Source organism: Nothobranchius furzeri, chromosome 11 (assembly GCF_043380555.1).
Source record: "Nothobranchius furzeri strain GRZ-AD chromosome 11, NfurGRZ-RIMD1, whole genome shotgun sequence".
Taxonomy (NCBI): domain Eukaryota; kingdom Metazoa; phylum Chordata; class Actinopteri; order Cyprinodontiformes; family Nothobranchiidae; genus Nothobranchius; species Nothobranchius furzeri.
This window is the reverse complement of record NC_091751.1, coordinates 45,664,189-45,680,323: the sequence shown is the minus strand read 5'-3', so window position 1 is coordinate 45,680,323 and position 16,135 is coordinate 45,664,189. Positions and strand designations below refer to the sequence as shown.

The 16,135-nt window shown below is 40.4% G+C and overlaps 1 protein-coding gene across 3 annotated transcripts; it reads right to left on the bottom strand.

Annotated features, from left to right (window-relative positions):
- Positions 1 to 10,420, bottom strand: nadkb (NAD kinase b). 3 transcript variants are annotated; one of them, XM_015956370.3, is made up of 12 exons: positions 10,255 to 10,420; positions 7,977 to 8,214; positions 7,807 to 7,890; positions 7,133 to 7,262; positions 5,201 to 5,309; positions 4,793 to 4,878; positions 4,597 to 4,699; positions 4,349 to 4,518; positions 1,378 to 1,477; positions 1,110 to 1,267; positions 944 to 1,026; positions 1 to 856 (listed from the first exon to the last, which is right to left on the bottom strand). In XM_015956370.3, exons 2-12 carry the CDS (start codon positions 8,210 to 8,212, stop codon positions 697 to 699), a joined length of 1,419 nt encoding a protein of 472 aa, XP_015811856.1. In that variant the 5' UTR covers positions 8,213 to 8,214; positions 10,255 to 10,420; the 3' UTR covers positions 1 to 696. The 3 variants fall into 3 exon arrangements, with proteins under 3 accessions (XP_015811856.1, XP_015811857.1, XP_070412175.1); XM_015956371.3 differs by lacking the exons at positions 7,807 to 7,890; positions 7,977 to 8,214; positions 10,255 to 10,420 and adding an exon at positions 7,562 to 7,714; XM_070556074.1 differs by lacking the exons at positions 7,807 to 7,890; positions 7,977 to 8,214; positions 10,255 to 10,420 and adding an exon at positions 7,387 to 7,454.
- Positions 10,421 to 16,135: the final 5,715 nt, after the last annotated feature.

Here is a 16,135-nt window from a genome sequence, read left to right as displayed (position 1 = left end):
CTTATTTTCATGTTACTGCTTTCTTTTTAATCATGAAATTAGTTGTTTACCATTCTTGGCCTCATTTCTGCTACATACAATCTGAATCAACCCAAACTTCAGACTAAATGAAGGCTCTGGATTATGTTTTATTTGCATCAGAAAACAATTAGTTCCAGCTTTCCTTGATTGCCTCAAGATATAAATTAAGTTTCAAGTAATTATAATTATTTCCAACTGAAATCTTGAAGTTATGTCATCGAAACATAAATAGAACCTGACATATATTCCTGCTAGAATCCTTTATGTACACATTTACATTTCAGGACTGAGAAGTTCTTATTTCCAATTGACTAATGTTATTTGGATTTTTTACCCATTCATTTAAAAGCCAGTCATGTATTTCTTCTATAGGTAAACATACAAATGAATGGGTTGTCAAACTAAAGCTGTCTACTGAATATTATTCATGACATTTGCGTACTTATCACAGTTTAACTTGTCATTTATTTGTTGTCATTTCTGCATGAGAGACATGCTTTTGCACTAGAAGCTTCAGATAAAACTGCACTGGAATGAGATAATGACCGAGACACTGAATCCCTTTTAGGATGGCTCTTTAAGCTTATTCCATTGCAGTCCAGAGTTTCCCAAACTTCTCCTCAGCCGCAGTGGGAAACTCGGCGTCACCTAGCTGCAACAAAAACATGCGAGGCTTCAGTTTTCTGTATCTGACGAGTCGGACACGTCTGCCAGTCGGGCCTGCCTCTTGCGAACGTTCCAGTGCAAACACTGGGCCAGACTTTCAAACCAGTCGTACACCAGGTCATGACAGCAGATAGATGGAACGGGGTAACAAGAGGTGGTTATCTTAATGCTGTCAGAAGAAATGAAAGAGAAGGAGAGTGGTCAGACATTAAGGAAAGAAAAATGTGATCAACAGCAACAGATAGGTGAATCTCACCAGTCTCCATGCTGGATCTCCTGCCTCCTCCTGCCATCAAATGACACCCACACGTTGTTTCTTGCATCAGGGGACAAGGCGATCTGTTTCAAAGAAAACTCACATCGTCAGTCACAAAATACAAATTAAAACTTCTTTCCCTGAATATTCATCTAAGCCTTTTTACCATGAGTTCTACTCCAGCAGGAACCACGATGGGCCTGAAGGAGAGCGAGTGTGGGCAGATGGGTGTGACCATGATGGCGGGGACATTGGGATGGATCATTGAGGCTCCCGCTGCAGCTGCATATGCTGTGCTCCCAGTAGGGGTGGACACAATCACACCTGGAGGGCAAAAATACTTTAACCGTGTTTATGTGATGGCCAACATTCCTCTGTTAAAAAGTTGAAAAGCATCGGCTGAAAAATAGGATTCCATATTTCAGTCTGCTCACCGTCTCCCTGCACCGAAGTTATGAGTCTTCCGTCCAAGTACAGGTCCACATTGGATAGGTAGGAGGATGGGCCGCGATCCACCACCACCTCATTTAACACCTACACACACACACACACACAGAGGGAGAAAGAGAGAGGCCACAGGTTAGATCAGGGTGGTTTTAGAGACCACTAAGGATGCACAACCTTTACAATCAGAATGCTGTAAAACAACCGGCCCATTGTGTTATCTACAGGTCTGTAACTGACATGTCCTCTTGTGTTTATGTAGCTTTTTAAACTGAGGTTAATTTGAACCAACTGAAACAAAAGCCCATTTAATTGGTTTCATATGGATGTGGAGCAGCTGCACAGCAGTAAAGATTAAAAACTAGATTGTGACGCATCTTCTGCTTCTCTGGAGTCTGCGGTGTGTAATTTCCCCTCACAGACATAAATCTGATCAGTGCTGTCAATGAAAAATAATAAAGCCTCCAGCAGCAGACGTTATTACGACCCCACAGCCCTAAAGGGAAAACACAAGCCGACTGACAGCACACCATTCATGTTCCACACTTCAGTCTCAGCATATTGCACCGCTGAGCTGTGATGTCTGACAGATGTACTGACGTCAGCTGAGCACAACGCAAACATCCTGTTGAGACGCAGCAGACGTGATGTAATGTCAGTAACTACAGTTTAGAGACCTGAAAAAAACAACATTGTTGCTTTTATTGATGAGAAAAGGCAGGTGGGAGCGGCGATGAAGAGGACAAAACACAGTGTGTGTGCATGTGTGTGATTCCAGCAATGAGGCATGTTGTTTAGTTACACTCTGTGCCAGACTGAGCATCAGGAATCATTAAATATCCATTTGGCGATGACTATGCTGTTGACGCCACTGTCTCCATAGCAACTGGCTCAACAGAACTTCACAACATTGGACATTCTCGCCCAGATCTGCGTCTTTGTTATGACTGTTGCCATGGAAACCTGGATGATGCTCCCTCACTGACCCGCACACACAAATACATCTGGGAGAAAAGAAAAATCTTGATATGTTAAAGCATCAATCTAAGGTCACATGAGCTCTTTGTCACCATGGAATGAAGGAAAGAGGCTCCAGGTAATGATTTCAAACTGTCAAAGGCACAGAGAGAAGAACCAAACCACTGCTGTTCCTGTCTTTAGTGAAACCTAAACTCTGGTTGCATTTTTATAGGTAAAAAAATGCAGAAGATGCATCCAAAGATGAAATGTAGAATAACAATAATTGAGCATGCAGAGTGATCATAATGCCTTTTTCCTCAATTTAAAATGTTAAAATTTTATTTATTTTTTCCTTTTAAAGAATATTCTTACTAACATTAAACGGTCTGCACACGGTGTCGTTTTCAGGATAAACTATAATGTGGCTGTAATTAGGAGTGAAAAACATAAATAAAGAATTAAAAGAAGGAGAAAAGTTTTGCTGGTTGCTTGGTAACAGCAAGATGACTGCAGCTAAAGCCAAGTGGTGCTCGCTGCAGAACCACAAAGGCGGAGCAACACCAGAGTCAGCCCCGCCCATTCCATCAGAGTCAGTCCAATTCCTTCCAGTTGTCAGACTTGATAGCATTCTGGAACCAAACAGGGTGTTATAGCTAGTATCATCTAAAATGCAAAATTGAGGACGGAGTTGAGAAGTTAACTGAACAGTTTTTGTAAAGGTTCCATATAATTAAAAATCTAACTTTTGGAACTTTTAATCATGTTATATTGTCATTTCCTCAAAAGAAACACGCCAAAGCCATTTTTGGCCTCATTCATGCATTTTCCTCCCATCTCAGCTTCAATTTGGTCTCCTCCCCCGAAGCGGGTCTGGTCTTGGTTCTCAAATCTGGATATTCTGTGAATTTTCTGACAAATTATTTCTGAAATGATTTCTACTGAGACACCGCCGAAAAATCATACGTCCCATCTACAAAAACACACTGGATGCCACAATTACATGTGACGCCACTTGCTTGTTATCAGATGTGGTGGTGAAGTGGTTATGGAGTCAGATTGGCATGTAGTTTTGCGCAGGTTCGCCTCCCGGTAGTGGCGCAAACCCTTTTCTTCTTTTCTAGCTACACTTGCCAGTACTGTTTTTAACCATTTATTGGTATACCGTTTACAATATAATGACTAATGTGTTTTTTTTTATTTGTTTATTTAGCCAGTGTGAGTCCATTTGTGAGCAGAGTTTTAACTAAAATGCTGTTTAGGAACGACCAAATTCAAAGAACTTTTAGAGACATAAATATTTTGCAGAAAATAAACTTTACAACTAAAATAAAAACAAATTAAATGTTTCAGCTGGATAAATAGATTGCTGCCGACCCCACCAAGCCTCGAACCAACATCAGCTGACGGGAAAGCAAAACTTAAGATTAACGATCTTGCCACTGGACTACCAGATTACACTAAAAAAATTGTTGTTAAATGCTGTTTTATGCCGGTTCTGTTGGAGCGGCTGTGGGCAGATATTCGCTAAAAGAAACCTTTTCATTTCGGGATATATTCAGGCTTTGTCAGGTAGCAAGTTATATTTATCTTGTTTAATTGGAGCATAGAACATAGCATTAACATTTGTAAAGTAGTAACAGCCGTAATTCATGTGGATCAGGTTAGTTTGCGATCAAATAAAAAAATAAAATAAAATAAAAAACAGAAGAAGTCAGTGGGCTAGGCTGTTTGCGTGAATGGGCGGGGCTGACTCTAGTGCAGCTCCGCCTTTGTGGTTCTGCAGCGAGCACCCTCTCGCTAAAGGGGCAACATCCACTAACATAGTAATGTGGCATTATCACACTTAAAGGCTGTTTATTCTGCTCTTTTTTTTTTTGGGTTTTTTTTTTGGGGGGGGGGGGGGTTGTTTTTTTTTGTCAAAATAGAAAATAACTAATTGTGAATTGCAGCAAACAAGGCGAGTAACAGCTGCCTCGCTCCTGCAGATAGCTGGGGTCTTACCTGCAGCTGCAGGGTAACCTTTCCAGCTTCACTGTTGGTGTGACCATGAGGAAGGAGTCCGTTGTGTTCCTGCTGCGTTTCTCTGCAGGTTGGCTGCTGTCCAGTCCTCTGAAGCATATCTTTCACCACCTTCACCTTCAGGCGACTGCGCAAAGTGATGGCCGCGTTCCCTGAGATCCCAAAATGATCAGATTGACATCAACTGTTGGCTAGATATTTACAGATCTCACAAAAAATGTTGTAGTCACCTTCTAACACTTTAGCCACTTCAGTTTTATACGATTCAAACTTGAAAGGTGTCAGAAAACCCAAAGAGCCTAGGTGGAACGCCATAACTGGTGGGACGCTGCCCTGCAGTGAGGAGAGATAGACCTCATTAATTCAAGATTTAAAAAACAGGTGTTAAAAGTAACTTTTGTTTCTGACTGAACAAAAGCAGAATACCTGGAAAAGAGAAGAGGCATAGAGCAAAGTCCCATCTCCGCCCAGACAAATGATGAGATCGATGCAATCAGAGATATCATCATAACCTATTAAAAATATACATTATAACACAAGATTGTAGCTTTTTAACTGAAATGCATCATAAAAGCCTTAAAAGGTGAAGAATAAAATGTCCTGCAGAAACAAAATGAAAAATATTTTCTAAAATCTGTTCATCTGGTGAATTTTAAAGCTTGAAAGAAAACATTGATTCGTTGGATCAAAAAACATAATTACAGCTAAAATTTCAACAATTATGACATATTTGTCTTACATTCATTTCTGATTCATCTACTCCACATGCACTCAGTATTAAAATGTTCTGGCTTCTCTAGGACAGCAATAGTTTTTACTTTAGGACTGTCTCACCTTCCCTAAAGGTGCAGAGCTGATTGCGGATGGAGCCAAAGGCCTCGTCCTTTGACAGTGTGACATCGTCAGCGACCCTGCGCTCCACATACACCATCATCTGTTTCTCCTGACACACAAACACACAATTTAATAACAAAAACATGCACATATGCTTTTTCAAAATAAATCTGAGCACAAGTCAAACATGCGCAGCTAACTATGATGATGTTTGTGTGGAATGTAAATACGTGGGGATTTTTAGGCCAGCGAGAACAGTCTGGTTTCCCAGGTTCTATTTCTAGAAACATGTGGTTAAAGCAGCTGGATACCAGACTCCACCACTCCCCCACCTGTCTGAAACACTTCCTGGATTATGTTGTTTGCATGTGGTTTTGTCAGCAAGAACATGTGTTTGGTTTACACGCTGTAAAAGAATTGTTCTTCAAATGAGTCCAGATGTTGCCTTTTATGTAAATTTAAACCTGCATAGCAAAATCGTTTTGCTATTGCTACGGTTGGTTTGGATTTCTAGGCTAGTCTGAATGCAGAACAACACCTTGGACTAAGGGAAGACCGACATATCGGTCCAACATATGCCATTTTTTATATATCAGCATCAGCCAATATACCTCCGTAGTAAAGACAAGAAGCCAGACACATCCCCGGGCAGCCTGGTGCTGTTGCAGAATTGCTCTAAAAATGATTTCCAATTAAAATTTATTTTTATTTAGCAGTTATAACTATTTAATACTTGGTCGATTTACTGATTTTTTAGCTTAGTTAGATGTCTGATTTTAACTAGGGATGCACCGATCAGGTTTTTTGCTGCCGATCACCGATACGATATCAAAGACTGCTGATCACCGATACCGATCACGTGGATTGGCCAGAAATTTTCTACAACATCATAATGAGTGCTACAAACTAGATAATCTGGGAATAAAGGAAATGTAACCTAATCTAAAATGGTCTGATCGGTCTGCTTTGATCCATTTTGAAAACTCCGATCAAAACCGATACGGGAGCTATCGGCCGATTGGGATCAAATGCCGATCCATCGGTGCATCCCTGATTTTAACACAGCAGTGCACAAAATTAAGATTTAATAGCTGGATAAATTTAGTTTTCAAAAACTGATTCAGCTTCTGAAATTTTTTGCATCAAATGATACTATTAGTGACATTTTAGCATGAGAATAAGGTGGAAAACATCTAGATATCGGTCATAAAAATCAGCCCAAAATACCTGCAGCACAAATCGGCCACTGGCTGACCATGACCTTTGCCTTTTGCCGTCTGTATCAGCAACAGAAAAACCAGAATAGGTCGACCTATACCCTGAACACAATAAACCTACACTGTTTTCTAATGCTTTAAAATACTTGTGTTTAGCTGATGCTGCACACATCTCCTGGATGAGAAAAAGCATTCTGTCAACACTAAGGACTGTAGAAAATCTGAGTGTAAATAACACATCTATTTACCAAGCTTTAAATATTTAACAAACAAACAGTATGTAAATAAAAATTTGTAGAACAATTACATTATAGAAGAAACCTAAAGAATTAACTTGCATCCAACCACAAGTAAATATCCTTTGTTGTATTTTACAAGCTTTGCTTTAAATTAATAAAAACAACTTTTTATCAGCATTTGTAGTTAACGTAGGACCAAACGTAACTAAAAATGAACAACCAGAACGTTTTACTGAAATTAAAGTAATCCTGTGTTTATTGTTTATTTGCTTAGATACTCTTCTACTTAATGTTAACAGGAAAACAGGAATGCTTGGTGGGGTGTTTTTTCGTCACAAAAATAAATTTCAGTCAATAAAACTATGTGTTTTTGTGTCAAATGTCGCATATTTTCAATCACAAATCATCATAAACAGAAAGTATGCAGGTTTTCTATAAAGCAACATAAAAAATTTGTTTGTTTTTTTTTCGTTTACCTCCACTAGAAACCCGCAGAGCTGTTTGAACGGCTCGACCAGACTCTCATCTCTGATCTTCCTGATGACGAGCACGTTGACTGGAGGTTTGTTCCAGGTGAGCCTCTGGCTGGCAGGGTCCTGGATGTGCCTGGGAAACAAAGCGAAAAATTATTTTCTCTCACCCACGTGAGCAAAACAAGCACATAAATGTGACGCACAAAGACAACTAAAGCCTGTCTGGACCCTAAAGTGAGAACAAACAAAAAACTAACAGAGAAGGATGGCTGATTTTTGTTAGTGTGTATTTTTTAAGAGACGAAGCCATGATCGTATTACGTTTTCTCAAGCAGGCGAGTCATTCATTAACTCTTATTGCACTCGGTTGCAACTATGAAGATCAAAATCCAAATGTGACGATGCAAAAAATAATTCTCATTTTCATTTTACCATTTGTTTTTTCTCTTTACGCAGCAGACGGCAGGCATTGTGCAGAAAATTTCATCTGCATGTTTTCAAATATGTCCTAGAAACCCCTTTCTGATCAGCTGTCCTGTGAGCCATCCCATCTCATGAAAAGAGCCAATACCGTTTCGTCTTATTTATCTCATAGTTGCACAAAACCTTCTGTGTCAATGTTCAAATGAGCAGTTTGAAGAAGCAAAGTTCAATTTATTCAGCGCCCTCATGCTTACATGACAGAAGTTGGGTTGGGAAGAATGCAGGCTTTGGGTCCGAAGTGAGTGGCTGGATAAGGTCCATGTAGAAAGTGAGCTCGTCTGTGGGGGAAATAAAAAGAGGAGTTAAGACAATATTGTCCCCTGCCAGTGACACAGCAGACCAGCTGGCAACCTGCAGAGCAAACCTTTTAGGAGAGCTTTCCGCTGTGTCGCACGACGAACCAGAGGGCTCCAAGTGCTCGTGTTGGCCTGGCAACCTCCGACGCTCCATCTCCCACAGCAGCTGTTTGTGATCATCCCCTCGTCGCTGCGACCTCTTCCCCTCCCGCCGTCTCCTTGGGGACCTAGATGGGTGCTCCTTGTTCTTGGAGGGCCTGGCTGATTCTGACTGGTGATCAGAAGAATTTGAAGGTCTCAACATGCCTGTCAGACAGTGAAAGGGACCTTGATGAAAGACTTGTCTCTGGATTCTCCGTTCTAAACAGAAGAACATTCTCATTCTAAACAACAAATGATTTTTTAAGTAAAACAAAAACAGTATGAATCTTGAAATAACAGAAAAATGTTCCCTTTATCAAATAATATATTTCTATAACTAGTTAACTATGCTAAAGGTGTGGAACACTGAAAACCCTTTTTTTCATTATTATTTCTGATTATAATCGGTCACTCTGAGTTTCTCGTGCAGGCTGAACAGGAAAATAGTCTCCTACACCTATCTCCTGCATTAGCTTTGGATGATAGAAAATAGACGGTGAAACTCTAGGATTTGAAAAGCCTGACAGACCTACATCACACCGTCACAACATTGATGGACTCACCCATCTTGACTCGAGATATGGAAGGCTGTTGTTGTTTTAGCATCCAGGAAACATCTCGACTAGAAGCTAACCGTTAGCATTAGCCACTCCACCATATAGCATAACTCCTTCAGGCTTGGGTTATTTGTGGAGATAAAACATCCATGTTGCAAAGCAAACAAAGTCAGTGTTAAATCACATTGCTTTTATCCAATCCCAGACAAGATATCTAAATATCAGAAAATAAGACTCCAAATCCTGCTGTCTGAAGCACTTCTCTGATGTGGCAATGGTCTAGTTCAGTAGCCTAGCCTGCCAGACTCACCCTCTGTCTCTACACAGAGGACAAGTCTTGATACTCAAGAGGCAGAGAGCACCATGAGGGGTGGGAGTAGCCAGCTCAAAAATAAACAATCAGAAAAAAGGCGGAAATGACGATTGTTTTGCTGTAGCTTTTTAGCTGTAGTCAAAGGTGTCATCTGGTGATGGTGCAAACATCTTTCTTAAGAAAAAAAGCTTTTAGCGCTTCTACTTGTTGTGGGGTTGAAGACATGTCCAAGTCGTTTAGGACAGAGGAAAGAGCCGCAGCACACTCCACTTCAGATGCCATCTTCAATGTTTATGAGAAACTGACCATTGCAGTATGTGACTTATGCTGCTCAGTGCTGGTTGGCTTGGTTAGAATTCTCAGGGGTGGTGTTATAGCGTTACTGGGGCCTTTGCATCCCACAAGAAAGCATTGGCATGACTGGCTAGGCTACTAGTTCAGAATCAGAATTCAATTCCTGTACTGGAGGGCCGGTATCCAGCACGTTTTAGTGATTTCTCTGCTCCAACACACTTGATCCTGTGGTTGGATATGAATGACCTGTTAAATACCTGCCGATTGAAATCAGGTGTGTTGAAACATGGTTAAAATTTAATCATCCTGAATACCGACCCTCCAGAACCAGAACTGAATAACCCTGGTCTAGTTCCTGAAACTGGTTCACCACAGCTTTTATTCTCCTTAGCATTCCTACTAGAGACCACTGCAAATGTATTGATTAAACAAGTGTTCCACACCTTTAAACATGATTTGGTGCCAGATCCAACTACTTCACCTCTTCTGGTATCATTATTTACTATATTTATTTTGTTCATTCAAGGATTTGAAAGATAGAATGCCAACATTTTCAGCACTACATCCAAACAAAAGTTTAACAAATTTTTAAAATAAGCATGTATTTTGTAATCATCAACTAGGCGCAGAGCTGCAACATTTAGATTGTTTTAAATATGGATTAGTCTGTGAATCATTGGTCAATGTTGGAATCAGACTTTATTTTAGACATGTGGTTTTTCTAGACATGGGGTTTTAGATTTACTTGTTTATTTCTGTAGGGAGAGGCTGAAATTAGATCGTGCGTCTAAATACGCTGAAAGCAGTGCTTAAATTTATTTGATTATGCTACGTTACACAAGATGTTACCTTAACTAAACAAAGCAAATGAGACCAAAATGTTAATCTTTTCTGCACTGTGGACATAAAATTCAGGTAACAGACCTAAAATTATATCAGTATCTGTCAGCCAAACAAACCGTAAAGCGTTACCTAGCAATAGCATAACTAGGTAACCGCGACTCGGGCACACCGGCAAAACGGAACGAAATAACATCTTACTTGCTTCACAAACAAGCGAACAAGCTCATATCAGTTCAAGCCCAAGATGACTCGGATATTGTAAGACGTCACTCGAAGAAAGACGAAAGGACAAACGTTAACATATAAAACAGAGTTCAGGACAGAACAGAAACGGAAGATGTGCCGCGTCACTCGGAGTGTGACGGATGCACACTGAAACTACAGCGCCTCATTTGCCCCTGCTGGTCACATTTTGAACTACAGTCACAGTATTTTGATTTGTACCTGTCACTATCCAACCTGTCAATTTTCGTTGTCGACTTTTATTCGTCGAGGAAACTGTCGCTCAGTGTTCGTCATAATTCAATCTTTTTCGTTTCGTTTTAATCCGCAAAAAGCCATTCATCACGAAAAAACCGAAACGAATTTAACACTGACTGGTTTTGCACAAAAAGAGCAGCTTGTTGTGCTTAGATCCAGAATGAGCTTTATTCATGGTTTCTCCAGTTTTTCCAGGGCTGCTAAAACCACAGAAAACACCCCAAAATAAAAATAAAACATCCAACTTTAGAATTACAGTGGATAATTGGCATAATCGAATGTCTTCCGATCGTCTGGTGATCATCTGAGGATTTGCTCTTTCTGTGATGGAGGAAGAGAACAGTGATGGGATGTCACATCAAAACGCACCAATCAGAGTTTTGCAACATTTGAACTGAGAACTGGGAAGCGCTTCCTGTTGTCAGCGGGGTGCTGCAAGTAAGCGATCATTTTGCGAAATAATGTTTGTATGTTGCTGTTATAGCTTGATGAGCAATATAATTTCATACATAAATAAGCATATTGATGGACTAAACATGAAATTAGAATTCAAAACATCAACTTCACTTTTAGTTTTAAAAATGCTTGTAAGTAAAAATATCTTTGAAATGTATTAAGTTGACTTTAGTGGATGTGTATGTATTTAGAGTTTGTTTAGAAACAGGTGTGTGTGTGTGGGGGGGGGGGGGTAGTATGATATTTGATTAGGTTAGGCAACAGTATAAGCTTCTGCCTAAACCTGTTCAGTCGTGGTATGTTCAAGTATATGAGGTTAGATGGGTGCCAAAACCTATGCTTTGGGCACCCATCTGACCCCATACTAGTATTCTTGTGTGTGTGTGTGTGTGTATGTATGTATGTATGTATGTATGTATGTATGTATGTATGTATGTGTGTATGTGTGTGTGTGTGTGTGTGTGTGTGTGTGTGTGTGTGTGTGTGTGTGTGTGTGTGTGTGTGTGTGTGTGTGTGTGTGTGTGTGTGTGTGTGTGTGTGTGAATGTATGTATGTATGTATGTATGTATGTATGCATGTATGCATGTATGTATGTGTAACCCAGGTTATCTTCCAGAGTTACTGAGCCTAAATTCCTTTAAAAAAATTCTCCATTGTTAGGAACCGTTTTTCGGTAGTATAAAAAACTACGAGGGTTACTTGAACGCAGCATGGAGCCGAGCTGCCTCCCCACACCGGAGAAAAGAGGAAAAAAAAAGGTTTTTGTCCGTTAGGCTGAACCATAGACTGTACATACTGGACAAAACGATTCCATAGGCTCCAATAACACGTTTTTTGTCTATAATGGGAGGTGGCCACCACCGCCATTTTGACCGTGTCACAGGTTCCGTCCAGCCCAGACAATTCCATAAAAGGGAAGAGAGGAGGAGCTGAGGGTGGGCTGTAAGGCTGGGATCAACTGACGACACCCGGTCGAACTAGCTACAAGCTAACCCAAAGCTAATGCGGAGGTGGGAGCTAAGCTAACGGAGGTAGCAACCTAGCTACAACCGGAGTTAACTGTGCGCAACACCAGAGCTTCTGAGTCAGAGATACGCCGGGCTGACCGCTGGGTAAAACTGGGTGGAACACAGAGGTCCCCGAGACCTGTGGAAAGGTTTCCATCCCAGAGCTCCACGTCAGCCCGCGCAGCACACGGAAGCCGCGATCAGACAGATGCGCCGAGCTGCTGGGAGAACCAGCCATCAGCCCGCCGCAGCAAACAGAAGCCGCGATCAGACAGAGATGCGCCGAGCTGCGGGGAGAAGTGGTGTATTTTGGCGGTTCTGGCTTGCCATAAGAACCAGCCGTCAGCCCGCCGCAGCACACAGAAGCCTCGATCAGACAGCGATGCGCCGAGCTGCTGGGAGAACCAGCCCTCAGCTCGCGCAGCTAACAGGAGCCACGATCAGACAGAGATGAACCGGGCTGCGGGGAGAAACAGCCGGCATTCCGGGTGGAAAACATCGGTCTCCCGAGAGCTCCACAAGCCGATAGTCGGAACCCAGCTCCACCAACATGTTATATTTCAACCCATTTTCTAAAGTGCAACATTATGTTAAATGCACTGGGTTTTACCCTGTTACATTTAAATTTCATGGTTAAACAGTACATGTTAAAATCTAAGCTCAGCTCGGCAGTGACCTAAAATACATAAATATAATTTGACTTACTGAAAAAAATGAAGTGGAGACTCCTTGGACGCTCTATTAGTGCAATTAATGCCACAGCAAGTCATTTTGTCCAACAATTGCACAAAAAATATCCAAAAAAGAATACACAAACACAGAGACTCAAAATGCCGGAGCAGTTCCCAAGCCAGGCCGAGGCTCTACTGAGGACTTTCCACGGAGCTAGCTCTGTGGTCACGTGGGTCTGATGCTCATTAATTATACACAATTTTAGGCTTTTAATACACTTAAACAGAAGAGTGAGAAAAAAAATCACCCCCTCAGAGTTGTCATGAGTGTAAACTAGATAATTTAGACAAAAAACATGTTTTGGTACCAGGCTGTAAACATGTTTATTTCTGCTGTGAAATTGGTATTTTTAACATGGGAGTCAATGAGGATTTGCTCGCTTCTGACACCAATCCCCAGCGGATGAGGGTGGAACTGCAATTTTTGTACTTCCGGGTTTGACTCACTTTTAGAGCTCCATTGTGGGGGCTTGGTGTAGCCAAATTTTTAAGCCATCCGGCTAGCTGTTAGCTCAGTTTCTGTGAGTAGATGTGTTAAACGGTTGAGAAAATGAATTGTACACAAATTTCCTGTGAAGATAAGGTGATTTGTTTTGCTTTTATAATTATTTTGTAAATGAAATCTACTTTTCCAAGTATAGTTATTTTGTGAGTTTGGAAGATAATAGAAAAAAGAGTGGCATTATTATAATTTTGTTGCATATGTTTTATGTAGGCTTGTTGATTGATGTTTAAATCACCTTTTCCTGCCTGGAAAGCCAACACATTTAAGGACTCAGATGCACTGCTTTGGTCCACTGGAGTAGTGATGTGTCGGTCGCGAACGAACCGGCTCTAAGAGCCGGCTCTTTGAAGTGAACGACGGGAGCCGGCTCGTCATTGGGAGCCGTCCCCTCCCCTCCCCCCTCCCCTTTTGCTTTGGTGAAAGCTACAGGCGATTGGTCAGCATGCGTGTTCAGACTGTCCACACACAGAGCAGAAGGGGCAGGGAAGAGGGAGGATCAGACTCAGACACACAGCAGAGCACATGCGGGCGGAGGGAGACGAGAGGCAATGAGGAGGAGGAAAAAGGCGAGAGAGAGGGAGGAGAGTGCGACAAAGACGGTGAGAAAATGAGCGCCAGCAGTCGGAAAGTGGAGATTTCTGAAAGTGTTCAGTTATTAAATCCATAGAAATGATAAATATTTGATATATTGCATTTTTTTTACATTAGTAAATTATTTTACTTATAGTTTTGCATTATTTTGATTATAAATGTACTCTACGCAACAGAAAATCTGAGGAGCCACTTGGGAGCCGAAAGAGCCGGCTCTTTTTGGTGAGCTGAGCCAAAAGAACCGGCTCTCTAAAAAGAGCCAGAATTCCCATCACTACACTGGAGTATTAATGGGTATTAATACTAATGGGTGCCACATCCATGGCAGGACGTCTTCATCATATCCTGTTTCATCAAAGATGTGGTAGGATCATTTAAGACCTCTACACTATTCAAAGGACTAAGGTTTTTTTTCCCTTCCTGAGTGAGGGTTTGGACACTTTTTTTGGCAACTTTCCAACATTTTAATGGACTGAATTATCCATTTGCCCAAAAGCAAGAAAACTATGACATAGTCCTGAATACATTGTTAAAGGACAATTGGTTTTATTTATTTATTTATCTATTTATTGATTGTTCGATTTTATCATTCCTCTAAGAACCCTCTAGGACAGTGGTTCCCAACCTTTTTCCCAAGGGACCCCTTTTTTACCAGTAAAATTTTTGACGACCCCCTCACAATCTCTCTTCCAGTACAAACAGTATTAAGAAATAATAAAATTGTTCAAGCACATTTTAATATGCTTTGATTCAATAGATAACAGTAATAGTAAGCTCCAGTACAGAACAAAGTCATTAACAAAACCAAACAGAGCATAATGTGCTTGACAGTTTGTATTACTTTTCTGAACACATTGTTTCTTGTAAACACTGATAAATCAATCATTCCTTTCAATAAACATTTGACACATAAAAAATACACTGAGCAAAATGTACATAAATGTGTATATTACTGTTTATACTAGATTATTTACTGTAAAGGCTGTGATTAATCAACCAGTCCTATTTTTAATGAACTTTTGACACTTGAAAATAAAACAGTGAGCTGAGCAAAACGTTCTTAAAAGTGTGTTACTTTTCCTGTACTAATTATTTCCTGTCTTAATATCAGTAAACTTTTCACTCATTAAAAAAAATGTGAGCAAAATGTAGGCTATAAACAAGTAATAAATGAAGTTTTAACCCCTTAAAGTGGAGAGGTCCTGGCGACCCACTGAGAGGCTTTGGCGCCCCCTTGTGGGGGTCGGGACCCCCAGGTTAGGAACCACTGCTCTAGGAGAGGGAATTTAGCATTTATTTCCTTTATGATGAATTTTATAAACTGTTACATACTTCAATATATTTAATTTATTGAATTGATTGTTGTGTGTGTGGTTTGTGGGTTGGAGGTTTCAAACCTCAGATAATGAGCTACTACTGCTAAGAACCCAGCAATAGAGTTCAAAGGAACAAAAAGCAAGAAACTTTAGGAAATAAGACACATTTGATCCTGTAGCTCCCACAACACTTTAACCTTGAAGAAGTATTCCGCGCTGATATATTTGAATACAGATACTCAGTTTTTCAGGGAGCCACAGGTTACATATGTATGTATGTATGCATGCTTGCATGCATGTATGTATGCATGTATGTATGTATGTATGTATGTATGTATGTATGTATGTATGTATGTATGTATGTATGTATGTATGTATGTATGTATGTATGTATGTATGTATGTATGCATGTATGTATGTATGTATGCATGTATGTATGTATGTATGTATGTATGTATGTATGTATGTACGTATGATGCCTTTGTCTGCATGGATCAGTTATGACTGAATACAAATAAATAATTACAAAAACTATGTTACAGCTAGAATCTGTGCCTTTTTGTTTCACTCACATTTATGTTGCAAGCGACTGCAGCTCACTCAAACTTAGCAGCTTGTTTTCGTGCGCATGTGCAATGTGCATGTTGGTGTCTGAGAACAGGAAGTCCTGTGCCATCCAGTTCTTTCTAAACTTCCTCTCCTTAAAACACACACACACACACACACACACACACACACACACACACACACACACACACACACACACACACACACACACACACACGTTGAACCTTGTGTACCTTGTTTTGTATCTGTTGGCTGCATGAATAGCATTCATTACTTCAAAATAGATTTACAGATTATGACTACAATTAAATTCTGCTGCATTAAAATAAGCAGTTTATTTGATCATTTTTCATATTTTATTTTATTTTTTAAATGTATTTTTCCAAATAATTTCCAACTGGTTTTTCTGTATGTCTCACAGCTGCT

Excerpts from the sequence above, each read along its gene's own strand:
- nadkb (XM_015956370.3), bottom strand. The coding sequence starts at position 8,212 with ATGTTGAGACCTTCAAATTCTTCTGATCACCAGTCAGAATCAGCCAGG. Across the intron at positions 7,891-7,976 it reads GCGGAAAGCTCTCCTAAAAG|ACGAGCTCACTTTCTACATG; the intron begins GTTTGCTCTGCA and ends TTTCCCCCACAG. Across the intron at positions 7,263-7,806 it reads CCCAACCCAACTTCTGTCAT|GCACATCCAGGACCCTGCCA; the intron begins GTAAGCATGAGG and ends TTTGTTTCCCAG.